The following is a 23,836-nucleotide window of genomic DNA, read 5'->3' as shown; positions in this document are numbered from 1 at the left end:
CCTTCGTTTCTTTCTCCCCGAACCATTTTGTCCTAACTGAAAGAATTTACTGAGTAGTGCCACATTAATCCAGGCTGAGGTTTTCATTTCAGGTCTGATGCCGATCCCTTTGATTTGGTCCTTACCAGGATCGAGTTTTAATCATCTGTTGTTCCTTCTGAGGCCTTCTAAGTTTGAGTTTTAACTGTTTGGGTTTGAGAAGTTAGTTGCTTCTTTTAATCTTTTAAGTCTTTGAGTTTGAACTCTATTTTCTTACATTCCTGCCTGTAAACCAACCAATTCTTTTTTGATATCATTTCTCTTTTGCATGGGTCTCTATCTTACTCAGTTTTTTTTTTTTCATCTCATTCCTTGTCTTTTCATCTTTTCCTTTTGATTTTCCACCTACTCTTACTTTTCCCCAGTTTGATCCAGGCCGTGCCTCCTTGTGCTCTATTGAGGGTGCCAAACTATTTCCAGACTTTTCTTTTGGCTCCATCACCAAATCCAGTAAGCTCTGTCTTTGAGGATTTCAGAAGCTGTTCCTTTTTCTTTACTGAAATACTTTATTCTTCACATGGCTAGTGTTTTTCTTCTCCATTTTTTATTCTTCTAAAAAGTGAAATCTGCCAGATGTGTTACCTTTCAACAAACTGGCTCCTTTACCATCCACTTGGATCACAGCTCAGGGCAGGCTGACCTATACACATCCTGATGCAATTCTCAGTTTCTAGAAGACTTTTGCTCAGATAACATCTTGATTTACCTTCCCTGCCTGATTATCTGGTATGGGTGGAATACATGAAATTTGAAATGTGGGGCACTTGCTGCCACCAGGAGTTTTCCTTTGCTGTCTCTTGGGTTGCTTTGCTTATTGAGACTGTCCTCAGAATGTGACATGTCCTCCCAAGTTCCCTTCAACTTCCTTTCCAGTTATTTTCTAGGAGTTGTTGCCCTGCCTGAGTGTACAAAGCTGACTGCACGAAGATGGGAGAGAGGAATGTGAGTGTGTGTGTGTGTGTGTTGGGGGCAGCAGACAATAATCTCACCAATACAGATACCTCACTGGTGGGAACTTAAATTTCGCTGCAGTTTTACAGTGGATACAGTCCTTGAGTATCTGAATCAGATGACCAACTATAGAGGGTGTTTGAAGCCCCTACTTTTCTTTTTTCAGGTGGCCTTAGTTTCATGAGGCTTAAACTGCTTATGCTTATGGCAGGACAAGAAACCTGGACAGGTTTCCCCCCCGCCCCTTTCCTCAATTTAGTGTCCCCATTTATGGTTAGTGAGCTCCTTCCAGATTCTGGTGTTACCCGTTGATTTTAGTTTTATATATAGTGATTTCTTAGGTTATTTCCTCTATGTGCAGAAATTGAGAGCGCTTGCATGATTCAGGGCACCCAGGCTTTCAAACTGGGTGGAAGTCCTTGCCGCTTAATTCCTCCCTTTGTCCTCTGACACCTACAGAAAGCTCGTGTTTTTAAGGTTGGTAGCAGAATTCCTACAAGTAATTATTGTCATATCTTTATATTTGGGTTTTTACTAAGAAGGGTAAGAGTTTTACAGTTTCATCTGAGTTTGACATTCTGTAGTATTTCTATTTCAGGTAACAACAGAAGCAGCAATGTTTCACTTCTTCAGAAAGCCTCCGGAACCTAAAAAGCCCTCAGTACCAGAGACAGAAGCAGATGGATTTGTCCTTTTAGGTGAGTCTTTTTAGGAAACAAGATCATAATTAGATGAATTATTTTTCCTTTAAAAGATTACTTGAAAAGTATATGATTGATTTTTAAATTATTTCCTACTAATGACAGAATTAGTTTATATATATGAAATCTATAAAAATGTAAGTCATCAATCACTTGAAATGTTGTCATCAAGTCAGACTCTTCTTATATATTGGTTTGGATGCGTCCTTCACATTCAGCTTATTTATTTGGGGGCTAGAGGTAATTAGGTTTATTTATTTATTTTAATGGAGGTACTGGGATTGAACCCAGGAGCTCGTGCATGCTGAGCATGTTCTGTACCATTGATCTATACCCTCCCTCACTCCCGACATTCAATTTATAAAATCATCCCATTTTTTCTATAAGGTAGTCAACCTTTTTAATTATGAAAAACCAGGTGTCTTGAAGAGTCATTGATAAATTCAAGTACTGTTTTGCAAGTAGCATCAAACCTTGTCTTAAATTAGCACCTGAAATTAAATTAGGCATCCAATAAGTGAAGTACACTTATTTTATTGTTCAAGTATAGTTGATTTACAATATAATGTTAATTTCAGTATACAGCATAGTGATTCAGTGCTTTTACAGATTATACTCCATTAAAGTTATTACAAGACAGTGGCTATAATTCCCTGTGCTCTGTGATATATCCTTGTTGCTTATCTGTTTTATATACAGTAGTTTATATCTCTTAGTGCCATACCCTAACTTGCCCTCACCATTTCCCTCTCCCTTTTGGTAACCACGCATTTGTTTTCTGTATCTGTGAGTGTGTTTCTGCTTTGCATACGTATTCATTTGTATTATTTCTTACATTTCACAAGTGATATCATAAGTGATTTCATAAGTGATATCATACAGTATTTATCTTTGTCTGACTTACTTCACTAAGCATAGAACTCTTCAGGTTCATCCATGTTGCTGCAAATAGCAGAATGTCATTCTTTTTTATGGCTGAGTAATAGTCCACTGTATGTGTCATATACACATATATATATATATATATACCATATCTTCTTAATCCAGTCATCTGTTGATGGGCACTTGGGTTGTTTCCATATCTTGGCTTTTGGAAATAGTGTGCTATGAACTTTGAGGTGCATGTATCTTTTCAAATTAGTGTTTTCAGTTTTTCTGGATGTATACCCAGGAATGGAATTGCTGGATCATATGGTAGTTCTGTTTTAAGTTTTTGAGGGAACCTCCACGCTGTTTTCCACCATGGCTGCACCACTTTACATTCTCACCAACAGTGTTAAAGTACACTTTAAAATCTAAATATGTTAGATAGTGTATCCTGAAAATTAAGACTAGTGTATTTTCTATTATAAAATCAATACTTGCTAGTCCTTAAGATTTTAATGGCTTTAAAAAATATTTAATTCAACCAAATACTATGTTCTTCTCAAGGGGAATTCTGAAAAATAACATTTTCTTCATGTCATTGTGATCTTTTCCCCAAGGAAGAGATTTGCAGTCTTTGGTTAGTTCTTCTCAGAAGTTCTCTCCCCAAATTGTGGTGAGGAGGAACCAAAACCCAGTGCCCCTATGTGATGTGCCTTCTGTTCCGCTCTGGACATCCTCCCACCAAATTCAGCTCCTTCTCTGAGAGGGTTTGCATGAACTCAGAGTGTTTGCGCCTGGTGATGTTTCTCAGGTGTCTCCTTTTCCAGATTCTGGTTCCTCCCTCCTCTGTCTTTATATTGGCCCAATCAGCCTGGGGTCCCCTGGCATTGGCAAGTGCTCTGTGTGTCTTGAGAAGTGGAGGATGGCCCCTTGGATTTCCAGGTCATCCTGAATTTTCAACTCAGGCCCTCTCAGAGCCAGGCTCATGCCATGCCTCAGACCCCACACGTTCAGAAGTATGAGTGGGTGGGCCTCTGCCTCTTGAGCCCCTCTCTTTAGGATCTGGTCTCTCACAGAAAGGACACAAGGGTTTTATCCCTCTGACCCTCTTCCATTTCCTCGCCTTAATCTCTAGGACACCAGAAGAGAGTTTTTCTTGTGGCCATAAAGTTACCATAGAATATTCCATCTTTTCCACAATCAAGTTTTGGCAGGCCCATGTGTTTTTCTGAATCTGCTTCCTGTGGCCTGGGTCAGTGGCTGTAGCTTGAGTGGTCTGAGTTATTTTCTCTCTGATCAGATCCCCTACATCTTAGGGAAAGTAGTGGGGCATAGTCTGACCAGGGCTGCTGGTTTTCTGGGGAGCCAGCTGACTGCAGAAAAAGTAGGGTGCCATGGACATGACTGCTTATCTGGCCCCTCTGACTATGTCCAGAATTCATGCTTCCAAGTCAGAACTGGCTCTGTCAACGCCAATTTCTGGTTCCGAAGTGGTCAGTGTTGCTTCCTTCTTATCTGCTGGATTAGCCCCACTCACAGAAAAACTTTCAGGGATGCCTCTGGTCTCCTATGAAGTTTCTGCTTCCTCAGGGGTTTCACAATAAATTTCTCTCTCAGAAATTTGCTTCAGCAGCGCCTGGTTTTCCAAACTCTGTTCTGTGTCCCTCATTTTAGGATACCTCCTTAGTCTTAACACATATGCAGAGAACTTTGCCCTCTTCTGTTGTTGCATGATTAGAAATCAGCATTATTCTCTACGTTATCAAATAGCCATTTAAAGGATGTGAGTTTAATGGACTGGCATGTTTGAGAGCACATACAGCTTCTAAAGCTGGCCGTTGAGAACTCTTCCCCATCTTCTTCACCTCTCTGGCCTCTGTGGCAGGCAGCCACTCTGCAGCACTTAAGAGACAAATTATAACCACTCATGCAATAGCCCTTGGTGCTGTTCTTTCTAAAATCCCCTCCAGTGTCTGGTAGCTCATAGCATGGAGATGTTTCACCTGCTGTGTCACAGCTAACCCAGCGGGGCCCCCTTGCCAGGGTGTTCTGCCTCAGCGGGTGAAGCTTCTGTTGGACCGTTTCTCTCCTAGGAAGGGCTCTGGTTTAAGAAGTGGGCTTTAGCTGAGCCTCTGGAGACATAAATTTACTCATTCGTGAGGGAATTTCCAGCAGGTTTTTACTTTAATATGCTTTCATGTCCCAGCTGCTCCATCTGATACAGCTCCGGTCTAAAGGTGCGTTTTCCCAAAAGCTGACATGCTGTGTACCTTGAGGGAGTTTTCCCAGCACCGTCTTGTACTGAGTGGCATTGGTGTTGACACCTGCACCGTATGCCTCACAGGTGGGCAGTCTAGGTGAGGCATCACTTTGGTCAGAGTCCCAGGATTGTGATTTAACTTCAGGTGCAGCTGGTACTACACCCTTGTTCAATGCTCCGGGCGAGAGCAGACGCCCAAGTGTCGGCTGAGGCTGCCTCCTCCTTCAGCTGCCCTGTCGGTTGACGCTTGTCTCTGTTAAGTGCTGTTTCCCCAGGTGCAAAGTTCCACCTCCCTCTGCCATTTTCCATGGAAAGTCCTTGTGTACCTACTGTTGTGTGAGCTTAGTTACCTTCCTGTCAGTCAGCATCATGTCTTGGCTGTCACTTCTTCTGTTTTCTTTCTCTTTTCATCCGTCACACCATTTTCCTTCGTTCTCAGGAGCACCTCAGAGGCCCTGCACTGAAGTGTGGATAGAATGGTGACTTGAGCCAGACCCCTTGGGCTTGTATCCTGGCTTCACAACTTAGCTGTAGTTTCCATTATTAGGGAGGCAAGACTTTCACCTCTCACCTCTTATCATCTCTGGCCAGGCCTGAAAATCAAATCGACATAAGACAGATTAACAGAAGAAAAGCATACAGATTTTTACAGGTACATGAGAGCCCCCACAGGAGAATACAGGCCCAAAGATGTGGCAAAACCTAGGTGCTTATATGCCAGGTTGAAAGAGGCAGTTGTGGAAAAGTAAACTATGTCAGGAGACTGCAGGAAGATGAGGGTTATTTTAACAGGGTCTGATTATACGGAGCACTCTTGCCCTTAACCCCCCGTCTCAGATGATAAGCACGTGCCTTCCTCCTGCCATCTTCCATATGGAGGTTTTTATCTCCTGCTTTCAGCACAAGGAGAGGATAGAGTGCCCTGCTTGCACCTGACGTTAGTCAAGTGCCTTTAGCTCAGAATAATCTTTATGCCAAAGTGTCATAGTTGGGGACCTATCTGCCACCCTTCACCATTTGGGGCAAGCTGCATAGCCTCCCAGGTGTCATATAGCTTATCTAGAAAATGAGCCTGATAACAGTACCCAACCCAGTAGGGTTCCTGGGGGGATTAAATGAGTTACTGTGTGTAATGCGCTTAGGACAGCAATGTGAGTGAAGTGATCGTGTTACACCTCCATGTACAGGCGAGGACTTAGAAGTTTCTCCAGTTTACATGTAGCAGATCTGGAATTAGCCCAGGCATTCTGACTTCAGAGCCTGTCCTCTTGACCACTAAGCTACCCGTCTATTTTTTTTTAATGTCATATTATCATTTTAAATTTTAAGACATAAATGACATTTTAATCTCTTTTTAAAAAATTTAAATTGTGTTCATTAATGTTTAAAAGACAAAATGCTGTGGTTTTTGTCTTTATTTTAGTGAAAGAGGGTTGGTTGTGTTACTGTTCATAAAGTTTGGCTTTAATTTTGGCTATTCCAAACTTTTCACTATTGAATATTTTAAGTATTTAAGAAATTGCAGAAAATTATAACCTCCTTAATGAAGCTGAGCTTGGGAGATGGTATACAGTCAGCCCACCGTATGCACAGGTTCTGCATCTATGTAGTCAACCAATCCCAGATCGAAAATATTCAAAGAAAAAAAAATGTAGAATGTTCCACAAAAAGCAAAACTTGAATTTGCCATGTCCCAGCAACTATTTACATAGCATTTACATTGTATTAGGTATAATAAGTAATCTAGACATGATTTAAAGTATGCAGGAGGATATGAATAGGTTATATGCAAATACTGTGCCTTTTTATATAAGGGACTTGAGTGGCTGCAGATTTGGTGTGGGTTCGGGGTCCTAGAACCAGTCACCTGTGGATACCTAGAGACAACTGTACATTGTTTAGTAAAAAAAAAAAAAAAAAAAAAATCCTTCAGCAGTTAAGACCTTAACTGAATTGACTGATAAAAGTCAGGCTAGATTATTAGGAATATTGCTCATTATCTTTAAAAAAAGAATGGTAACCTCTTTTTTTTTAACTGCTATGTTTTGCTAAGTTAATTTTTTTTATCATGTGGGTCTATATTGACATGTATAATATCTACTTTAGGCTCGGAGCATACTGTGTAAAAATTTTTTAGAAAATATCAAGTAAGTCAAATGGTGGACAAGAAGTGCTTTTATTAACGTGACCCCATACTTTCACACCCATGTGTTTTGGTTATCATGTAACTATATAACTGTCCTCATGTACAGTACATACATTGCAGGAAAGTAAATGTATATGAGTGATTTTGTGTGTTTATTAACTTCTAAATGATACAACTAAGTGAAGGGAAGATTACATTTATAGTAACAATTTCTTATCAGTATGGATTCTACAGAATTTATTAGATTATCATCTTATTTGGCCTTTGCAATGCGTTTCTAAAAAGGTCACAGTAAATTGTTGTGAAAGGTATACATTATCTCTTTTTTTCCCCCACTTGAGAATACCTTTCCCTCAGGCAAGCTTTCCTGGTTAGCGCAAATAGGTTTTAGGTCACAATTATTAGATGGCATCACTGAGTTGCTGAGGTCAACACCCCATGACTTGAAACTCAGGGTCCAGGCAGAGTCTAAGCACTTTTATTGAAATAGGAACATCTGGACTGATCTTCTACAGTTAGCTCACTTTTGGATAGAAAGCTTTTTCCCTGTAAAGGTTTCCAAAGCCTTTTAGCCATAGTAAAATGTCTAGTGTGCTAAGTAATAATAAGGAAAAAAAAATGCCTGGTAGAAAAACATCCTTTCCCTTGTAACCAGTTCCTATTCACATAAGAAGGTAATAGCTATTCCTTCATTCAGTAATGAAGTAATCCTCTAGGGTACTCATTTTACAGAAAAACAAATTGCAGTTTTCATTTGTATCACTGGGTGGCGATTTTTCTTAGTCTTTTGCTACTGTTTAAAACCGCAGCAAGCCTGGTACTATTTGTAATTACCAGGGTTTTCTTCTGTTATGACAGGTTTAATTATACTTTTAAGACATTATCTTTAAGTTGATTACAAATTTCCTACTGTAGTATGCAACCTCATAGTTATTCTAAATTAAGAAGAAGACTATTTGTTCGCCTAGATGTTGGCATATAATTCCTTCCAAAACTAAGCCAAAGACATGAACTAGCTTATTATGTTATAGCAAAAAAAGAAAAAGGAGAAAAAGAAAATATAATAGCAACAAATAAGACCCACGGAAAATAAAATGAAAAAGAATAATTTAGATTACTGTTGTGTTCACTGACATCGGTGACCAGATACTCAGTATAACTTTGGAGCAGGCAGGATGAAATTGGGCAGACAATATTACAGAGATTAAAGGAATCGGGTTACAGTACAACTGAAATTCATCGTGTTTTTCAGAATATGCAGGTGCTTCTGAAAGTAGGGCAGAAGAACTTTTAGTTTCCATCAAGCTAGTTATTTTTCTAAGACTGAATTTAGAATCAGTTTAGTAATTTTTTACAGCAGCTTGGATTTCTTCTTCTAAGTATCAATATTGAAATATGTACTTTAGTCTCACCTTCTGTTTTCCAGTTGACATGATAAATGAGATTTTGGAAAGTAGTGGGTTATTTTTAAGACTGTCTCCTACTAAATTCCTCATCGTGGGAATCATTCAAACCATGTATACACACTAAACTGAATCATTCAAACCATGTATACACACTTAACTACCCCATTTTTATCTGGAACTTTTTAGATAATCTCTTCATCTCTGTACTCTTTCCTTTATTTAAAAGTGGAAATCTAGCTGTGTCTAACAAAAATTTACATTCCAAGGAATAAGGGGCAGTAAGTCACTTTGATTTTGTCTACGACCAAAGGCTTTAAAACAACAGTGACAAAACTAAACAGATTGTCAGCATGTGCTTCCTATTTTTACTCCCTGTTCTTACAGCAGAAGTATAACAAATCATTTTAAAAAAATAGAGTGTTTATGGATTAAAAAAGCAACTGATCCTATTAATATCTCTTTACCCATGTATTGTGATACCCAGAAAAACTCAAATTGCAGTTAATTTACTTGGCGATCTTTGTGTTTTCACTCTTGACCTTTCAATTCTAAAGGAAGTGTGCCAGCACTTTTCAACCAGCTTCATCATGCAGTTGTTTATTTTCCCATTAAGAAATGTGGAGTTATGTGTCTAGTGGACAGAAATGAACAGAATTTTCATGTTCGTTTGCTCCTAATTCTGGTTTGTCTGTTAATCTAGTGGCATTTTTGAGGTGAGCCCATTCAGATAAGACTGTCCTGTGTGGGGTGTACCACCCTGCCTTATCTCCAGAAATGTGCAAGGAGAGAGGGCGCTTCCTGGGAGGGGAGGGGTGAGGTGGGTGGGTGTCAACTGTGCTGAGAAGCAGAACTGAGCTGTCTGCTGCACTCCATTAGTTGTGAGAAGGGCACTCATTCTTACTGGGGCTCGGTGGACTTGGCTCACTCAAATGTAAATTAGGGATCTGTCTCCCTAACTCAGTGGATCTAACTTTCTTGTGAATTATGAGGCACTTTGAAAATACACTGGTGCTGGGGCCTCATCCCTCCATTCTGATTCGACAAGCCTGGGGTTTGGCCCCGACACTGGTATTTTTTTCAGAGTTCCCCAGATAGTTCTGATGTGCATGCAGGCTGAGAACCACTGCAGTACCCTCTCTGTAATTTAGTCATTATACACCATCAGATAATGTGCTAAGGCACTTTGAAAAAGACCTCATGAAAATACAGAGATGCAGTTTCTCTTCCACTGCAGTTGAGCCCTAAACAAATAAACAAAATGCAAATAAAACCACAAAATTTCTAGGTTAAACATACTTCCTTTCAAACATTAAATAGGTAAAGAGCAGAAAGCTTCCAGATTCTGAGAAGTGAAATCTGTTTCTTAAAGTAATAAATTTGGAACCTTAATTTTTTTAAATTGAAGTATAGTTGATTTACAATGTTGTGTTAATTTCTGGTGTACAGCATAGTGATTCAGTTATATACACATGTATTCCTTTTCATATTCATGATCTTTTTCATTATAGGCTATTACAAGATATTGAATATAGTTTCCCCGTGCTATACAGTAGGACCTTGTTTTTTCATCTATTTTATATATAGTAGTTAGTATCTGCAAATCCCCAACTCCCAATTTATCCCTCCCTACCCCCTTTCCTCCATGGTAACCATAGGTTTACCTCTAGTATTTCTTCAGAGGCTTTCATAATGTTATATCTTACACATCTGAGACTATTTAATTGAAAAATCATGATGAGTAGCTTTTATATTTTAACTTAAAATTTATCCTTACTTCATTCTGTTGAGGAAATAGAATGTACAGTATCAGTTGTGCTTTGTACTAGTAATTCAGGTAAGATTGGCAGGTCTAAATACTGTCTTACTAAACAGCTTAATAATATTACAATATTCTTTTATATTTAAGTGGTTATCTTATTCGTCATCTGTTTTTTCCCATTGAATGCAACCAAAGCATATTATGAAGGGAAACGTTCTTATTGGGGTCACACATTAATCTTTATAAATGTGAATTTCTGAAAACATATCTTTCTCTTTCATTATATCATGACAAAATTCTGATGTTACCTCGAAATAGCATTTGTTAATAAATTAAGCCAGAAGAAAAACATCTTAAATTAGTGGGATATAGTCTTTTCTAAAATCATCAAGTGAACATTTCTTGAGCACTTTCTCTGTCCCAGGTGCTCTGCTCCTTGTTAAAAATGCTGCAGATTTCTGGGCCTGACCCATGAATCCTAGTAAAACAGAATCTTTGGAATTATAGCCTAAGAACCAGCATTTTAATAAAAGCAATGTGGGTGTTTATTATGCATGCTGACATTTGAGCATTGTTGGAATAATTCTTTTCTAAGGTGTGGTTGGGGAACAAATCCTTTTCAGGTGGCGAGACAGACTGTAAAGTATGTGGATTCAGAAGAAACTGGGACATATTCAGGGCCAGTAAAAACTTCCTGGAGAGAGGGTATATCAGGGCCACTGATGAGAAACCAGTCTAGAGAGGTGGTGTGTGATGGGCTTGAGTGCCATTCTGACACATTAGAATTTTATCCTATGGGCAATAATGAACTGTCAGATATCTGACCATTTTAAAACAGTGAAGCAGTATTTTGGTTTTTATTTTATTAGAAATTTATTAACAATTTAAAAAATAGAGATAAGTTAACAATTTACTCAAACTGAAGATTATTTTTTAATGAAAAAGTGATTGTGGCATCATCTCCCCAATGTATCACTAGAGAAGTGTGGAAATACACTCATGCCGGATGGACAGACTGTGACAGAGAGACAACAAGCCAGTGAATGGTTATAAGGCCATCATGTTGCAAGTCATTCTATCAGACACCTTAGGTTTCACCTTTTCCACTTCTTTTAGTTTCAGGCTGATGTAGGGACAGAAACTCGTAGTTGTCCTTCAATATGTTTTCCTTTCTTTCTTAGTAAATAGTGTTTTTATCTTGCCAAGTGGCCACTTTGCAATTAGGAATGGAATTTGAAGAAATGTCTGGCCAGTGTGATGTAAGAAGAAATGTTGTATTGAAGATTTTAGGAAACCTTTTAAAAACAGCTGGTGTGGACCTTCTCTCCCGGCCCCTGACTCTGCTTACCCTGGAATGGGGAGGCCATGATTTGGTAGAGGACTAGCTGCCATCTTGGGCCATGAGGACTGCAGTGCATGGTGAGGGTATAGCTGAAGAATAAGCAGGGAAGAGCCTGGGTTCTTGAAGACTGTGGAGTTGCCGCAACAGCCCTGTAATGCTTTCTCTGAACTACCTTTATATGAGACAGGAATAAACTGCTGTTCTGTGTGAGCCACTATTTTATTTTGTCATTTGCACATGAACCAGACCATAACTCACGTCGGTACTGCCCTGAAAATCACAATATTTTTATTCTGGGTTTCATCATTTTCTTGTGGTGTGATCAAGCAAGCCACTTACCATTTCAGCCTCATTTTCCTCACATATAAAGGGTTAATAGCATTATGTTTCCTCATTACGTTGTTAGAGAAGATGAACGAGAGGGAACTTTACGCAGACTTCCTCATGGACAAAACTGTGTACTGAGAAGTTTTAATTCACTTGCTAATTCTGATCAGTTCAACGAAATGCTTGGGAGAATGATTTCTGAGCTAGAAAGAGCTTAGCTGGAAAGAATATTGTGATCATTCATGATGTGTCTTGTGGGCAGGTGAGTGGTTAGAGCCCCACTGGGCCACATCTAAGCCTTTCCTGTGCTTAGACTGGAAGGCCACTGCATGCCTATGCAGAGTCTACCAGAAAGTCCATTCATATCCACTAAAAGTTGAAATGTTTAAAGTGTGCATTAACTAGTGGAACATTATTGAAGAGTTGAGAATTGCTGCTATACTCTGTTCATCAGTTAAGTTAGAAACTGATTCATCCCCTACAATTGGTGTTTTCATCAAAAATGGCATATGTTTATGTCTGTGTATGTGTGTGATAATTTTAATCAAGAAGTATTAAGTATACTGTACTAAAGCCTTACATTATAGTATTAATGACTTAAAGGAATCATTGTTCTGAGATTTTTTCAGTATTCCAAGTCAAATAGCTCAGCTCTAAACTTACAGAATGATTTATTTTTGTTTCTGTCATCTATTATTTCCTGATGCACAAGCTGAAAATATGCTTGGCAGCACCAAAGGAAAACTGTAACCCTTAAAATAGTTTGTTGATGGATTGCTTAAAGGAATTGATAACTATGATAACCAGCGATTGTCCCTGTTGCCATCACTATGTTAGGGGTTCTTAGCCATGCTGAGTTTGGATGCTTGAGTGGAGTAATCTGTAAGCTTTCTGAAATTATAGGCAAAATTTTGTATTTGCATTTTTGGAGAAGGGTCTCTGCATTTCATCAGGTTCATGAAGATCTGTGATCCTAAAAAGGTGAAATTACTGACTTTTCTAGATGTTGATATGTATACCAATGTCTACTAGCCACTTGGGCTGTCGTATCTTAGGGTATTTTTATTTTAATGTCAGAGATAGCATAGTCATTGTCAGAGGTGGGTCACATCCTATGGGCCACTTTTACTGGTTTGGCTTTAGAAAATAGAATGACTTTTGAGCAGCTACATAAAAATTAGGGAGTAGTTACTACTATGTAAGATACACAGCAGACAAAGTATGTCTGTAAGGAGGTTACAATCTACATCACAAGACATACAAAAACAAAAATTAAGTTACATTACAAAACAATAACATCAAATCCTTAAGGTGTTTGATAGGATGACTTCTACCATGATGGTCCCAACAGTTCATAAGTTTACTGTTTCTCTGTCCTACTTTGTCAGCCTGGTATCAGTACGCTTGCATACTTTTCCAGTGATGCATTCGGGACATGGTGCTGCAATTAGTTTTTGTTTTTGTTTTTTCATTTAAAAAACTAAAAAAATAGGCAAATGATAATGGATATGTATAGATCGCACACTGTGGTTGGGAAACTTTATTTGTTGTATTAAACGTGTAATTAGTAATGACAGTTTGCTCTTGGTTTGCATCTGCATGAACCTCTCACTTTCCTAATGGGGATATTTTTCTGCTCCCAGGCCCAGGGCCCAGTGTTTACTTTGTGCAGAGGGCCCAGCCTGTTTCACTTCATCTGTATCCTGTTACAGTCAGATCCCAGATGAAATATTGTCTGTCGGTCTCTACAGTGTCTAGATAGCTCTTTGATTTCATAGTGTACATTTTCTCCTATCATTTATTTGCTTCTTAATTACATAGTACCTTATAGTCATTCCCATATTATTGTTTTATAATGTTATTTAAACTTTTAAAAAATGTTTTGCCACTTGGATTGTAACCTTGCAGATCACTCGTCTGCTGTGTATCTTACATAATAGTCTGCACAGTGATTTTCATGAAGTGTCTATCTTTCATCCACAGATTGCTAACAGGTTTTGGGATTGACTTCTAAATCATTTACTATTTGGTTAGAAAACTTGGTAATGTCTCCTATTATGGTGTCTTTCCAGTGAAAATACGTCTTTGTTTAACTTCTGTCACTTACCATCTGGACTTAAATTACACAAATTTTAGTTATTATATGAATGCAAACTGAATTAAGCATTGAGAGCAGATTTGCCTATCCCAGATCCATTGCTTCAAAGTTTTCACCTTCTTCTGCATGATCATGTGTTTCAGGAGACACTGGCTTTCCTCCCAGCCCAGGGAGAGCAGTTCTGGTTTGTCTAAGCCAGTCAGTGTGGCCTAGTCCACCTTGCCAGTAGTTGGTTTCAGAATGGGCACCTGTGACAATTCTGATTCATTGAACATGAAGGAAGGTTGGCTGAAGGGCTGATAGGCAGATACTGAGGAGACAGCCACCTCTTCCCTGGCAGCTGCCTTATTTGGATGATATGTCTGGTGAGTTTACATCCATTGTTGCCATCTTTGCTGAGGGGAGGTAGCCTAAGACAGAGGTAACATGTTGAAGATGGCAGAAAAAATAAGGAAGCAACCTGGTCCATGATAACACGGCTGAACTGGCATATTTATTAATCTGGGAACTGTTGACCTCTGGGCATCTTGTCAGGTGAGATAAGTTCCTTGGTTAAAGTTTAAGCCACTTTTAGATGGACTTCTGTTTCTAGCAGCAGAAAATGTCTGGACTGATGTTTGACATGTGCTTGTAATGCTACATCCTCCTGGATAATCTTTTTTTGTAGAGCCCCTTTTAGTATTTAATATCCAGACTTCATGGACGAGATATATATATGTGAGACGTGTGTGTGTATATATATATATTTTTTTTTTCATATATATATCAATGAAGTTCTTCAGTTGATGTATATATAGGCAAAGTTTATATTTATGTCTTATAAAACTCAATTTTTAACAAAACAACGTGTGGAAATAGTTGAGCTACATTTCAAATGAAATGACTAGATTGTCAGTCATGTGTAAACATTTTGAAGGATATGCCTAGTGGCATCAAAAAGGGTTTGCATCTTGGATATTACTGGTGCCATCGGAGACCATGTTATTGCTACAAAGCACCTGGTAAACACTCACCTTAATTGTTTGGTGAGTTGGAAGGGAGTTTAACATACTAACATAATAGTTTGCTATTTATACATAGCTTTTTCCCTGTGTTTTAGTTATATTTTAAGAAATTGGTTGGTAGGTTTAGATTGATGTGTAACACATTGTAATTTTTCCCATCTGAAGTGATGAGGAATGGGCCCTCTGATGCATTTTCCTACATGTCCAATTTTCAGGAATGGAGTACTGACATTGAGCAGGAGAATCCTTTACAAATAAGAACCAGCTATTTTATTAAGTCAGCAGTCTCCTCCTATTGATAATATGGTCTTAAACTTAATATAGACTTAAAGCATCTCACTTACATGACTCACATATCTATGTGTTACATATTTAGAAATGTACCATTTTCAGAAATGCTGAAGGCAATAAATGAAATCATAATCCTTTTTTTAAACATGGAAAATTGGGAGAAAAACTGAAATGTGTATGTTTCCCTTTATCATCTGAAATTCATAGTTCTAAAGTATAAAACCAATATATACTATAAAGTATAAAGTATAAAACCAATATATACTATATTTTTACTTGAATTGCTTGTTCATTATGCTAAATACATCCGATTTTAAAGAGGAGTTTTTAAAGGCAATGATAAAAATTTCATTAATCTTATTTTTATTTTATTTTATTGAGTTATAGTCAGTTTACAATGTGTCAATTTCCAGTTTTAATCTTATTTTTAAATGTTTACATTTTTAAGTTATAAATTGAGCTATGATTTATAATTTATAATATTCTGCCATTAAAGGTTGGGGTGACGCAGCATATAATTTTTAGGGCTGGAAGTATTTCTGATTGAGAGTTGTATATTCAGAATAGTTTAAAGTATGTGAATTATTTTGTTTAAGGAGAGGAAGGAAGTTAGAGTATAGAAGCTACCTTATATAAAATACCAAATTACAGTATGAACCAATTATAGTGAAAGAATCCCCTGCATGGTGAGATATAAATGCCTTTCTAGCCCGTGGGCATCTTTTATTGCTGAAGTTGGGTTAAATTTACCATTACAAAAATTCAGTTATGACTTCTACCTGTTATGAAAATATGCTAATGCACCCAAATATATTTTAATAGTCTCAGTTCGGATATACATAAACGTTTTCCATTCTCTAAAGGAGAGCAGTTCTTTCAGCAACGTTTAGGTCTCCAAGGTTACAGGACCTTGAAGCCTGTAGCTCAGCATGGTACAAGCCTGCATTTCTCAAGTTCTGTTTCCTGTGCACCTTCTGGGAAGTGGGCAAAGGTATCATATTGTCAAAACTGGATAATGATGGTTTTTTCCACAGTAGGAAAAATAAGATGATGGAATTTCAAATTTTTTCATTCTGAAATTTGAGGGAGAGCTGACATTAATTTTATAAGCAGGTATAAGGCAGATAACACGTATAATAAGGAGCAGAGGGGTTATTAAAGGAATAACTTGCAAACAGACAATCATATTCACTCCTGAGGCTGTTTTGTTCTTTGAACATCTGTAGTTGTAATCATGGTTTTATATTCTGTTTATGAGCTAAAATAAAGTAAATTGAAAATTAATGGCAATTTAAACTTAGAAAAACCAAGCATAAAATTTCATCTAATATTATAGTTTGTGTGATAGAATTTCCAATATCAGTATTTCATAATGTTCTGCAGAAAGCATTTTGACTTCCAGGCACTTGACAACATTGACTGTGTGAAGAGATTACATTTCAAAGGAGAATTTGGGGACTCTGCTGCTGATTTTCCTTCTCATCTTCCACAGTTCAGATTGCTTTACTGGGTCACAGATTCCTTCTCTGGTGAATGAGAGTGCCAATTAGATTTTTATCTCTAAAGTTTTGGTTTGTTTTTAATAGCTTAACATTTAAGTGATTCTTTTTTTGTTCCATATATTTAAAGAGACTGACAGACACATCCCTCAATTTATTCTAGTCTCTGTTGGAATAAATTGATGGTACGAAAGTGTTTCTGATATATTGAGTTCTTTTTCAGGAGGTCAAGAAATCAGTCTACCAGCTGCCAAAAAAAGTCAGTATGAAGATTTTTTTAGTTGAAGTTGGATGTGGCTAGCAGCCCCAATTTAGCCCTGGCTAATCTTTTATTAAAATAGTCCTGAAAACAGAAGGAAAATTTTATAAGCAGACCAAAACTTAAGGGTGACAGACAGCTTAATGCCAGATCTGGGATGCAGTTAGACTGAGAATAAACTAGCTAATCTTCTGCACATGGTACAGTATGTTGAGACCTCCATCTTAAGAACATAGAACTTGGCAGTTATCCCTCTCTATCCCAAAGGTTCTGTTCTGTGAAGGAATCTGAGGACTTTGTTCCCTATTTTTGTACTTCCTTCACACACATCACCATCTTTCCTTGTTCTGGAATGCAGCTGGTCAGCAAGTAGAGAAGACATTGGAATGAAGAAGGGCAACTGAGGGGTGTAATTTCCACCAGTAAAACAGTGTAGGCAGGAATAGAGATAAAATTGTTGCTGGTGGCGGTGATGTTAAATTTTATTTTATTTTATTTTTATGTACTCCTGAGGACTAAGAGTTAGCAGTAGTAGGAAAAAGACATTCCAAGAGAGAAGAGTTACACTGGGTGAAAGCCTGGGAAAAGCATGCCAATAGACTGAGTGCAGTGTGCACTCGCCTGCCTCCGGCTGGTGGGAATTATATTTGAATAGTTTTTCTGGAGGACAGATTGTCAGTATGTATCAGAAACTTTAAAGAAGTAGATCCCTTTTGCCTTAGAAATTCACTTCTGGTATATTTATCATCAGAACTTAAACAAATGTAGTTTATAAGATGGTATGTTTAGGTATGAACCTTTTTGTTATTTCTATTTTTTGTGCCTAAAAAATCCTCCAAAGGTAAACATTTATTTACCTATGGACCTTATGATTACGGGTGGTTTAATTTTCACTACTTACATTTACCTAATGTGATAACTTACATTTACAACAACGAACATGTATTACTTGAATAACCCCAAAGTCAAAAAGAGCTCTGAAGATACATGTCCCTGAATCCTTGATTCTCTATGAAAACTGAAGTTCTCCCCAAAGCAGAAGTGGATTTTACTCTTACTACTGGAATTTCATTGTGCTTCCTGTTTCCAGTTCACCAAACATTGATTGAGTAAATATAAATACTGCTAGTTTCTGTTAAAATATTTATATTAATAATTATAAATATTATTTTGGTAGGTTTAAGGCCAGAGTATAATACCATCTTAAACTCTTAATTCCTTTGCAAATCTTAATAATTTATAGCTTTTCTTAAAGAAAAAACGTTTTGGGGAAAGACGTTCACTAACTTGTTATTTGAGTTTCTCTTTCCTGTTTTCCTGGATGTTGACAACCCTTTTCTTCCCTAAATCCCTTCATGAAACTAAAACTTCCAGTGTATCAGGAGGCATCCTTTAAAAATCAAGGTCAATTTTATGGTGCACAAACTTGTACTCTGTTTAATTTTGTGTCGTCTACTCGGAAGTTTTCTTTTCCTCTTTGTAAATTATTTTGCACAATGTATCTCTGGAATTTGAAGTTTAAACTCTTAAACTCTAATCATACAATGAATATATATAATAAATTTTCCTTTACAATGGGTTTTTGTGTTGATCGTGTAGTTCATAAAGTTAAAATCACATGTTGTTTTTACCTGGCAATTATTAAAAAGAAGTTCATTCTCTCTGAGGAATCAGATCTTTTTAAAATTGTCATTATTGTCAGGTGATCTGGAATATCTGTTGATGACTCATTGGCCAAAAGCAACTGGATTTTTATTTCAGTTGAGTCATTAGCACTTGTAGCAAATATATAAGAAACTTTAACTTAAAAAATAAACCCTTTGATTTTTTTTCCATACTTCTAGAGGAGCTCTGTTTAGTAATTGGAAGTTTATCTCTTAGTCATATTTGGACATTCTGAGAAAGGATTTAAGCATATTTTCCAGGTAGAGAAAACCCCTTTGCTCGCCACCTGGTAAGCATACAATGGTTTGTTTACTTGCCTTCCACATTTTCTTCACCACAGTTTATCTCAAGCAGAATTTTCAAGCCTAGCCAACTTGAAGTTTTGATTTATAACAAAGAATGCTTATGTTCTATTAGATAAGAAAGGATGTGGAGAGAAAAAATCTGCTAACTTTATCCTTTCATCTTTTTCTAGACCTAGTAAATTGATTTTTACTTTGATTCTGTCCACTTAATTTTTGTTACATGCTTTGCAACCATACTCTTGCCTTGTTACTTTTAGGCATAGAGCTTCCTAAATGTTTATAGTCTCAGAGCAAGAACACTCAGGCTTTTCATGTTCTTTGGCATTAGCGGCTGTAGCATTGAATTGCTGGCAGTGGAATTTTTACAGACAGAATCTGACCCCTTGCTCCATGGCCCTGAAGAAAGAAGCCTTGCTTCTGAGCCTGTGCACCTCAGCAAGGACCTACAACTGTCCTTCTTAGTAGACCCAGCGTCTTTTGTATCTACGTGTATTTGGTGTTATAAGTCAGGTGCCCTTTGGGTTAATTTTTCTCACATCTGTCTTCTCACATGATCATAAATGTTGTCTATAAGTTAAACAGCATTATTCACATTACATGTTACGCCCTCATGGTTGGATTTAGTTAAGGCAAGAGTGTGAAAGAATGAGATGGATTGTCAACCTTTGTCTATAGGAGGCTCTTTTAAACCCTATTGTAAATCCATGTGTTTCTGATAAAACTGTTACCACTGTGATTTGTTTTCTCCTTGAGCTCTTGAGACTCACTGTCTTAGAGCCAAAATTGATTTAAAAAAAAAAAAAAAATAGGTAGGTTAAAAAACAACAGAAATGAAAAAAACCCGTACATGGTCTGACTTGTGAAGTATCACAATAAAGATAATTTGGAAAAACTACATGGCATCTTATCAGATGTGTCATGATATAAAATTTTAATTTTTCTAGGAAAAATTACTTCTTAGAAGACTTGAGTTTAGCCGCTAGAATTGGCCACGAGATCTGGTTTGGGACTAGAATAACTTGTGGTATGAATTTGGTAAGTAAAATAATGGAAATTCAGATCCCATTTGGTCATGAGGAAACGTACTTTTCCCCAGCTGTTAACCAGTGTCCACTGCCTGAAATTTATCGATCTCAAGGCTCTTCCTCATTTGTTGCCAGTACTCTCCCTCATACAGAACGAATGACTCACAAGCTCAAGCTACATAAAACACTCTGTAAAGATTTTCTGCCTCTAGAACTGCTCAAACTTGTCTTTGAATAGAGGGCGCTAATCCTTGCCAACTGGTTTACCCTTAATAACTCCGTGGGTAGGGCCCTGTCAGACCAAACTCAGAAGTAGATGCTCCGATTTTTTTTTTTTTCAGACTGCCCTTTTCAGACATTCCATCTGAAATCTGTTAACAGCATAAGACTGGCCACAGATTTATTGGTTTTTCCTGGGCATATGACTATGGGAAGTGGAACCATCTATGACCTAAGCTTTGCAGGCTCAGTAAACACCCTCTCCTTATTCCAAGTTCTATAGGACTTCAGTCTTAGCACATGTTCCAAGCAGTCAGTAGGAGTTGCCTTGTGGTAGTTCAGATAATTTTCAGCAATGATAAATCAGATTATTTATATTTAAAAATTCTTTTCTTTTACCCATTAAAATCTAGATGGGCACATACCTCTTCACAATGAACTATGTACCTGACCTTTTGCTGGACTAGGGAGAGATTAAGCATCTTCTGGAACAATGCTGATTGTGTAGTTTTTTGGACAAATCCCTGACTGCCTAGTACTTTTGCTGTCTAATTTTTGTGCAAAAGAACTGCTTAATATTTATTACTTTCAGGATCATCAAGTTTGCCAGGCAAGTTGCAATATTTAATTTGCTTATCTCTAAAAGACTTAAGAAGCAAATAACTTATCCATTTCATCTTGAAGGTTTTCCTTAAAGTTATCTGCTTAAAACAGATATTTTATGGGTACCTTTCAGAGATTAAAAGAAAAAAATGGCTAATGGAAAATCTTATTTGAAAAAGTATTGTGGCCTCTCTCTGTGGCAGTTCTAATCCTACTTTTTTCCCAAAGTACCCCAATGAAGGAGCAAGAATATGTACCCCTAAAACCTTTGGAGTGGGCACTTGGCTTCAAGGAGTTTTTTTTCTGAAGGAGCTGGTGTCATCTTAAACTCATATGAACTTTGCACTCAGTGCATAATAGAGCTGTGATTGTTTTAACATAAAATGCTTTAAATTGTGTAGCATCAGACAGTGAGTTAGATGCTTGAAGATTTGCTGTGTTTCTCCTTTGTCGTCACATATCTCCTCACATGCTGTAAATACTCCTGGGGAGACTCATCCTCCAGTTTGAGAAGTCTAAATCAGGGTCCTCCATTGCTTGATTGTCTCAGTTTAATGAGACCAGAAGTATTGTAGAGGACAGTTTTGGTATTCCTTCAGGACACTTCATAATGGCTGTTAAGTGGTCTGTTCTCTGGAGAGTTGCTTGCTGTGGATTCCTCATCAGTCTGACTCTCTCTTCATTTGATTGTCAGAGCATATAATTCTGCTTTTAGTTAGAAGTAGAGAATTTCCTCACTTCAAGTTCTAGCTAGAAAGTGTGTTATCTGGATCTTTTTGTTGTCAAGTTCTTATCAAAATTCAGTAACAAGTAATATTGATAGTGGACTACCTGAAAGATAAATAATTCATCTGTTACTCAAAATGTCATACCCTTTTTTGAATGTGGACTGTAAAGATTCTGATGAAAAATGCCCATGTACCCATCGGCCCAATATTTCCCCTACAGTTTCAGGAGAGTCATAGAATATTTGTGAACCATTCATGGATTTCCAGTAAGTTAATCATTTATTCAGTAAATATTTATTGAGTGCTTACTTACTTACTTACTGAATGCCCATGAGTTAGACACCATGCTGGTGGTCACTAAGAATAAACAGATTATCTCTATTTCTGAAAAGAGATTTTATTTATTATAAATTGCTATAAGCTTCATCAGGTCTTTTTTTTTTTTTTTTCTTGGTGAAATGAATGAATTAAAATACATTAAAATGAAATAAAATAGGTCAAATTTATTTCTGTGAGGTTTCAGAATATAACAATTCTCATTTTTTAAGTAACTACAAAGACTTATTTCTTCAGTGTATTTTTATAAGTATTGTGTGAGTGCATTTCCCCCTCCCTCTCTGCCATCAATTTCAACCAAATTGGTAGAAGTTTTGATCAAGTGAGAAGTGGCTGTAAGTCGACTTTCAGTGTGTTTAAAATTTAGCCTTTCCTTAGAAATCACTTCTTGAACCAGACCCACCTGACTTCACAAAAAGCCTTTTTTTTTTTTTTTTTTGAGATGGAATTGTTGCAGACTTTATTCTGTTTGAATATTTTTCCATTTTTGTGGTATATCATATAACTAGAGACCCTATTTGGGTGGTTCAGTCCTCTCTGTGGACTATCCAAGTAGCCAAGTTGTCCTGGGTGGGGCTGCAGCTTTGGCTTCTCAAGTTCTGTTTGCACTGACCTCTTTCACCCTTCCTTCTCCAGCCCTTTTCATCGTTAACCTCCTCTCTTCCTTAGTGGTTATTTAATGGTAACGGGAATGGGAGTCTGGTCTTAAAATCAGCTCATCCTAAAGTGATTTAGAGCCAAAAAGCAGACCCTGATTTTTCCTTTAGCACGTGAATGTTAAGTTCTGTGTATATCAGTTCCCCCAAACTCTTAGGGGCACTAACTTCACTGATTACTGGAATATCCGATGTTTCTTAGAATGGTTCCATGTTTTTCTTCATCACACTAATTTTTTTAAAAGGTAGTAGAATGAGTTTTTAGTTCTCTTTTTCCAACTGATGGTTTAAAAGTTAAATATGTTTATGCTTTAACCATTCATAAAGTTGGGCCTCATGTTAAAATTTTAGTCTCCTTAGTTCCTTAGAATTTTCTAAGAATTTATGAATCGAAGTACAGATCTGTTTTGTTTTTACTTACATAAAAATAGGGAAATCATTAAACTGTTTAAAAATAGCGGCTCCAGACTGAACTAAACAGGAACACTGGAAAGTTTCACTTTAGAAACTCCATGAATCCCTAGGGTGGTCCATGGATGTGATGCTCTGATCTTGGAAATAGATTTAGTTCTAAGTTTAGGACCAGAAAGACTACTTCCTTCCTCCAGGGTTTTCACATTTAGCCCCAAAGCTTTATTGAGTGAGGGCAGATAGATGTTTTGATTCTACAATTGCTGGGGAACTGTGGGTCTCTGTGATCCTAGTGCTCATATAATACCTTACAAATATTAGGTGTTCAGTAAATATTTGAGTTGAGTGAAGGAGAGTAGACGAATTTGCATGGTAAAACCTCTAAACTGAGCTTTGGGTTATAAATAACACTATTTACATAAGTGGAAATCAGACTTTTGTTTACTTGTAGACAGATTACATCTAGAAAACTATATTTAAAGATAGGACAAGTTCTAAAAAGTAGTATTTTCTTCTCATGAAGTGTGGTGATATTTTCCCCATTTATAAGCCCATTTAAATGTTTAGAGATGCTCACTCAGTGAAGTCACTAATTCCTTCGTGGGGGGCAAAGCCCAAAACCCAAAAATTTATAGTAAGAAAGAATCATGTAATTCACACTTGGATCTCTGCTGAGGTTTGGTTAGTATTTTACCTGTGTATCAGGCATTTAATAAGCATGATCTGTATTCTCACAGAGAAAAATAAATGAGGTAGAATGAAACCTGTCTCACCTTTTTAATGTATACGTACAGCTTTAAAGGAATGAACCATACCATTTCCTCCTTAACTGTGGGGCTCAGGGCCCTGAAAATTCTTGTAAAGATGAAGTTGTGGCAAATTGGAGGCGTACCTGTGACAGTTTTTGCATTTGCTAAATGAAAACAGTAAAGCACATAA

At 37.3% G+C, this 23,836-nt stretch overlaps 1 protein-coding gene across 2 annotated transcripts in view; it reads left to right on the top strand.

The window, feature by feature from the left end:
• UMAD1 (UBAP1-MVB12-associated (UMA) domain containing 1) overlaps positions 1-23,836 on the top strand; it is a 194,278-nt gene that overhangs the window by 21,421 nt on the left and 149,021 nt on the right. For both annotated transcript variants that reach the window (XM_014557493.2, XM_032483960.1), the window contains one exon: positions 1,589-1,688. In XM_014557493.2, coding sequence (XP_014412979.1) covers positions 1,607-1,688 — 82 coding nt within the window. In that variant the 5' untranslated portion in view covers positions 1,589-1,606. The remainder of the gene's footprint in view (positions 1-1,588; positions 1,689-23,836) is intronic.

Source organism: Camelus ferus, chromosome 7 (assembly GCF_009834535.1).
Source record: "Camelus ferus isolate YT-003-E chromosome 7, BCGSAC_Cfer_1.0, whole genome shotgun sequence".
Lineage (NCBI taxonomy): Eukaryota > Metazoa > Chordata > Mammalia > Artiodactyla > Camelidae > Camelus > Camelus ferus.
The sequence above is the reverse complement of the archived record's forward strand: the minus strand, read 5'-3'. Positions and strand labels throughout refer to the sequence as shown.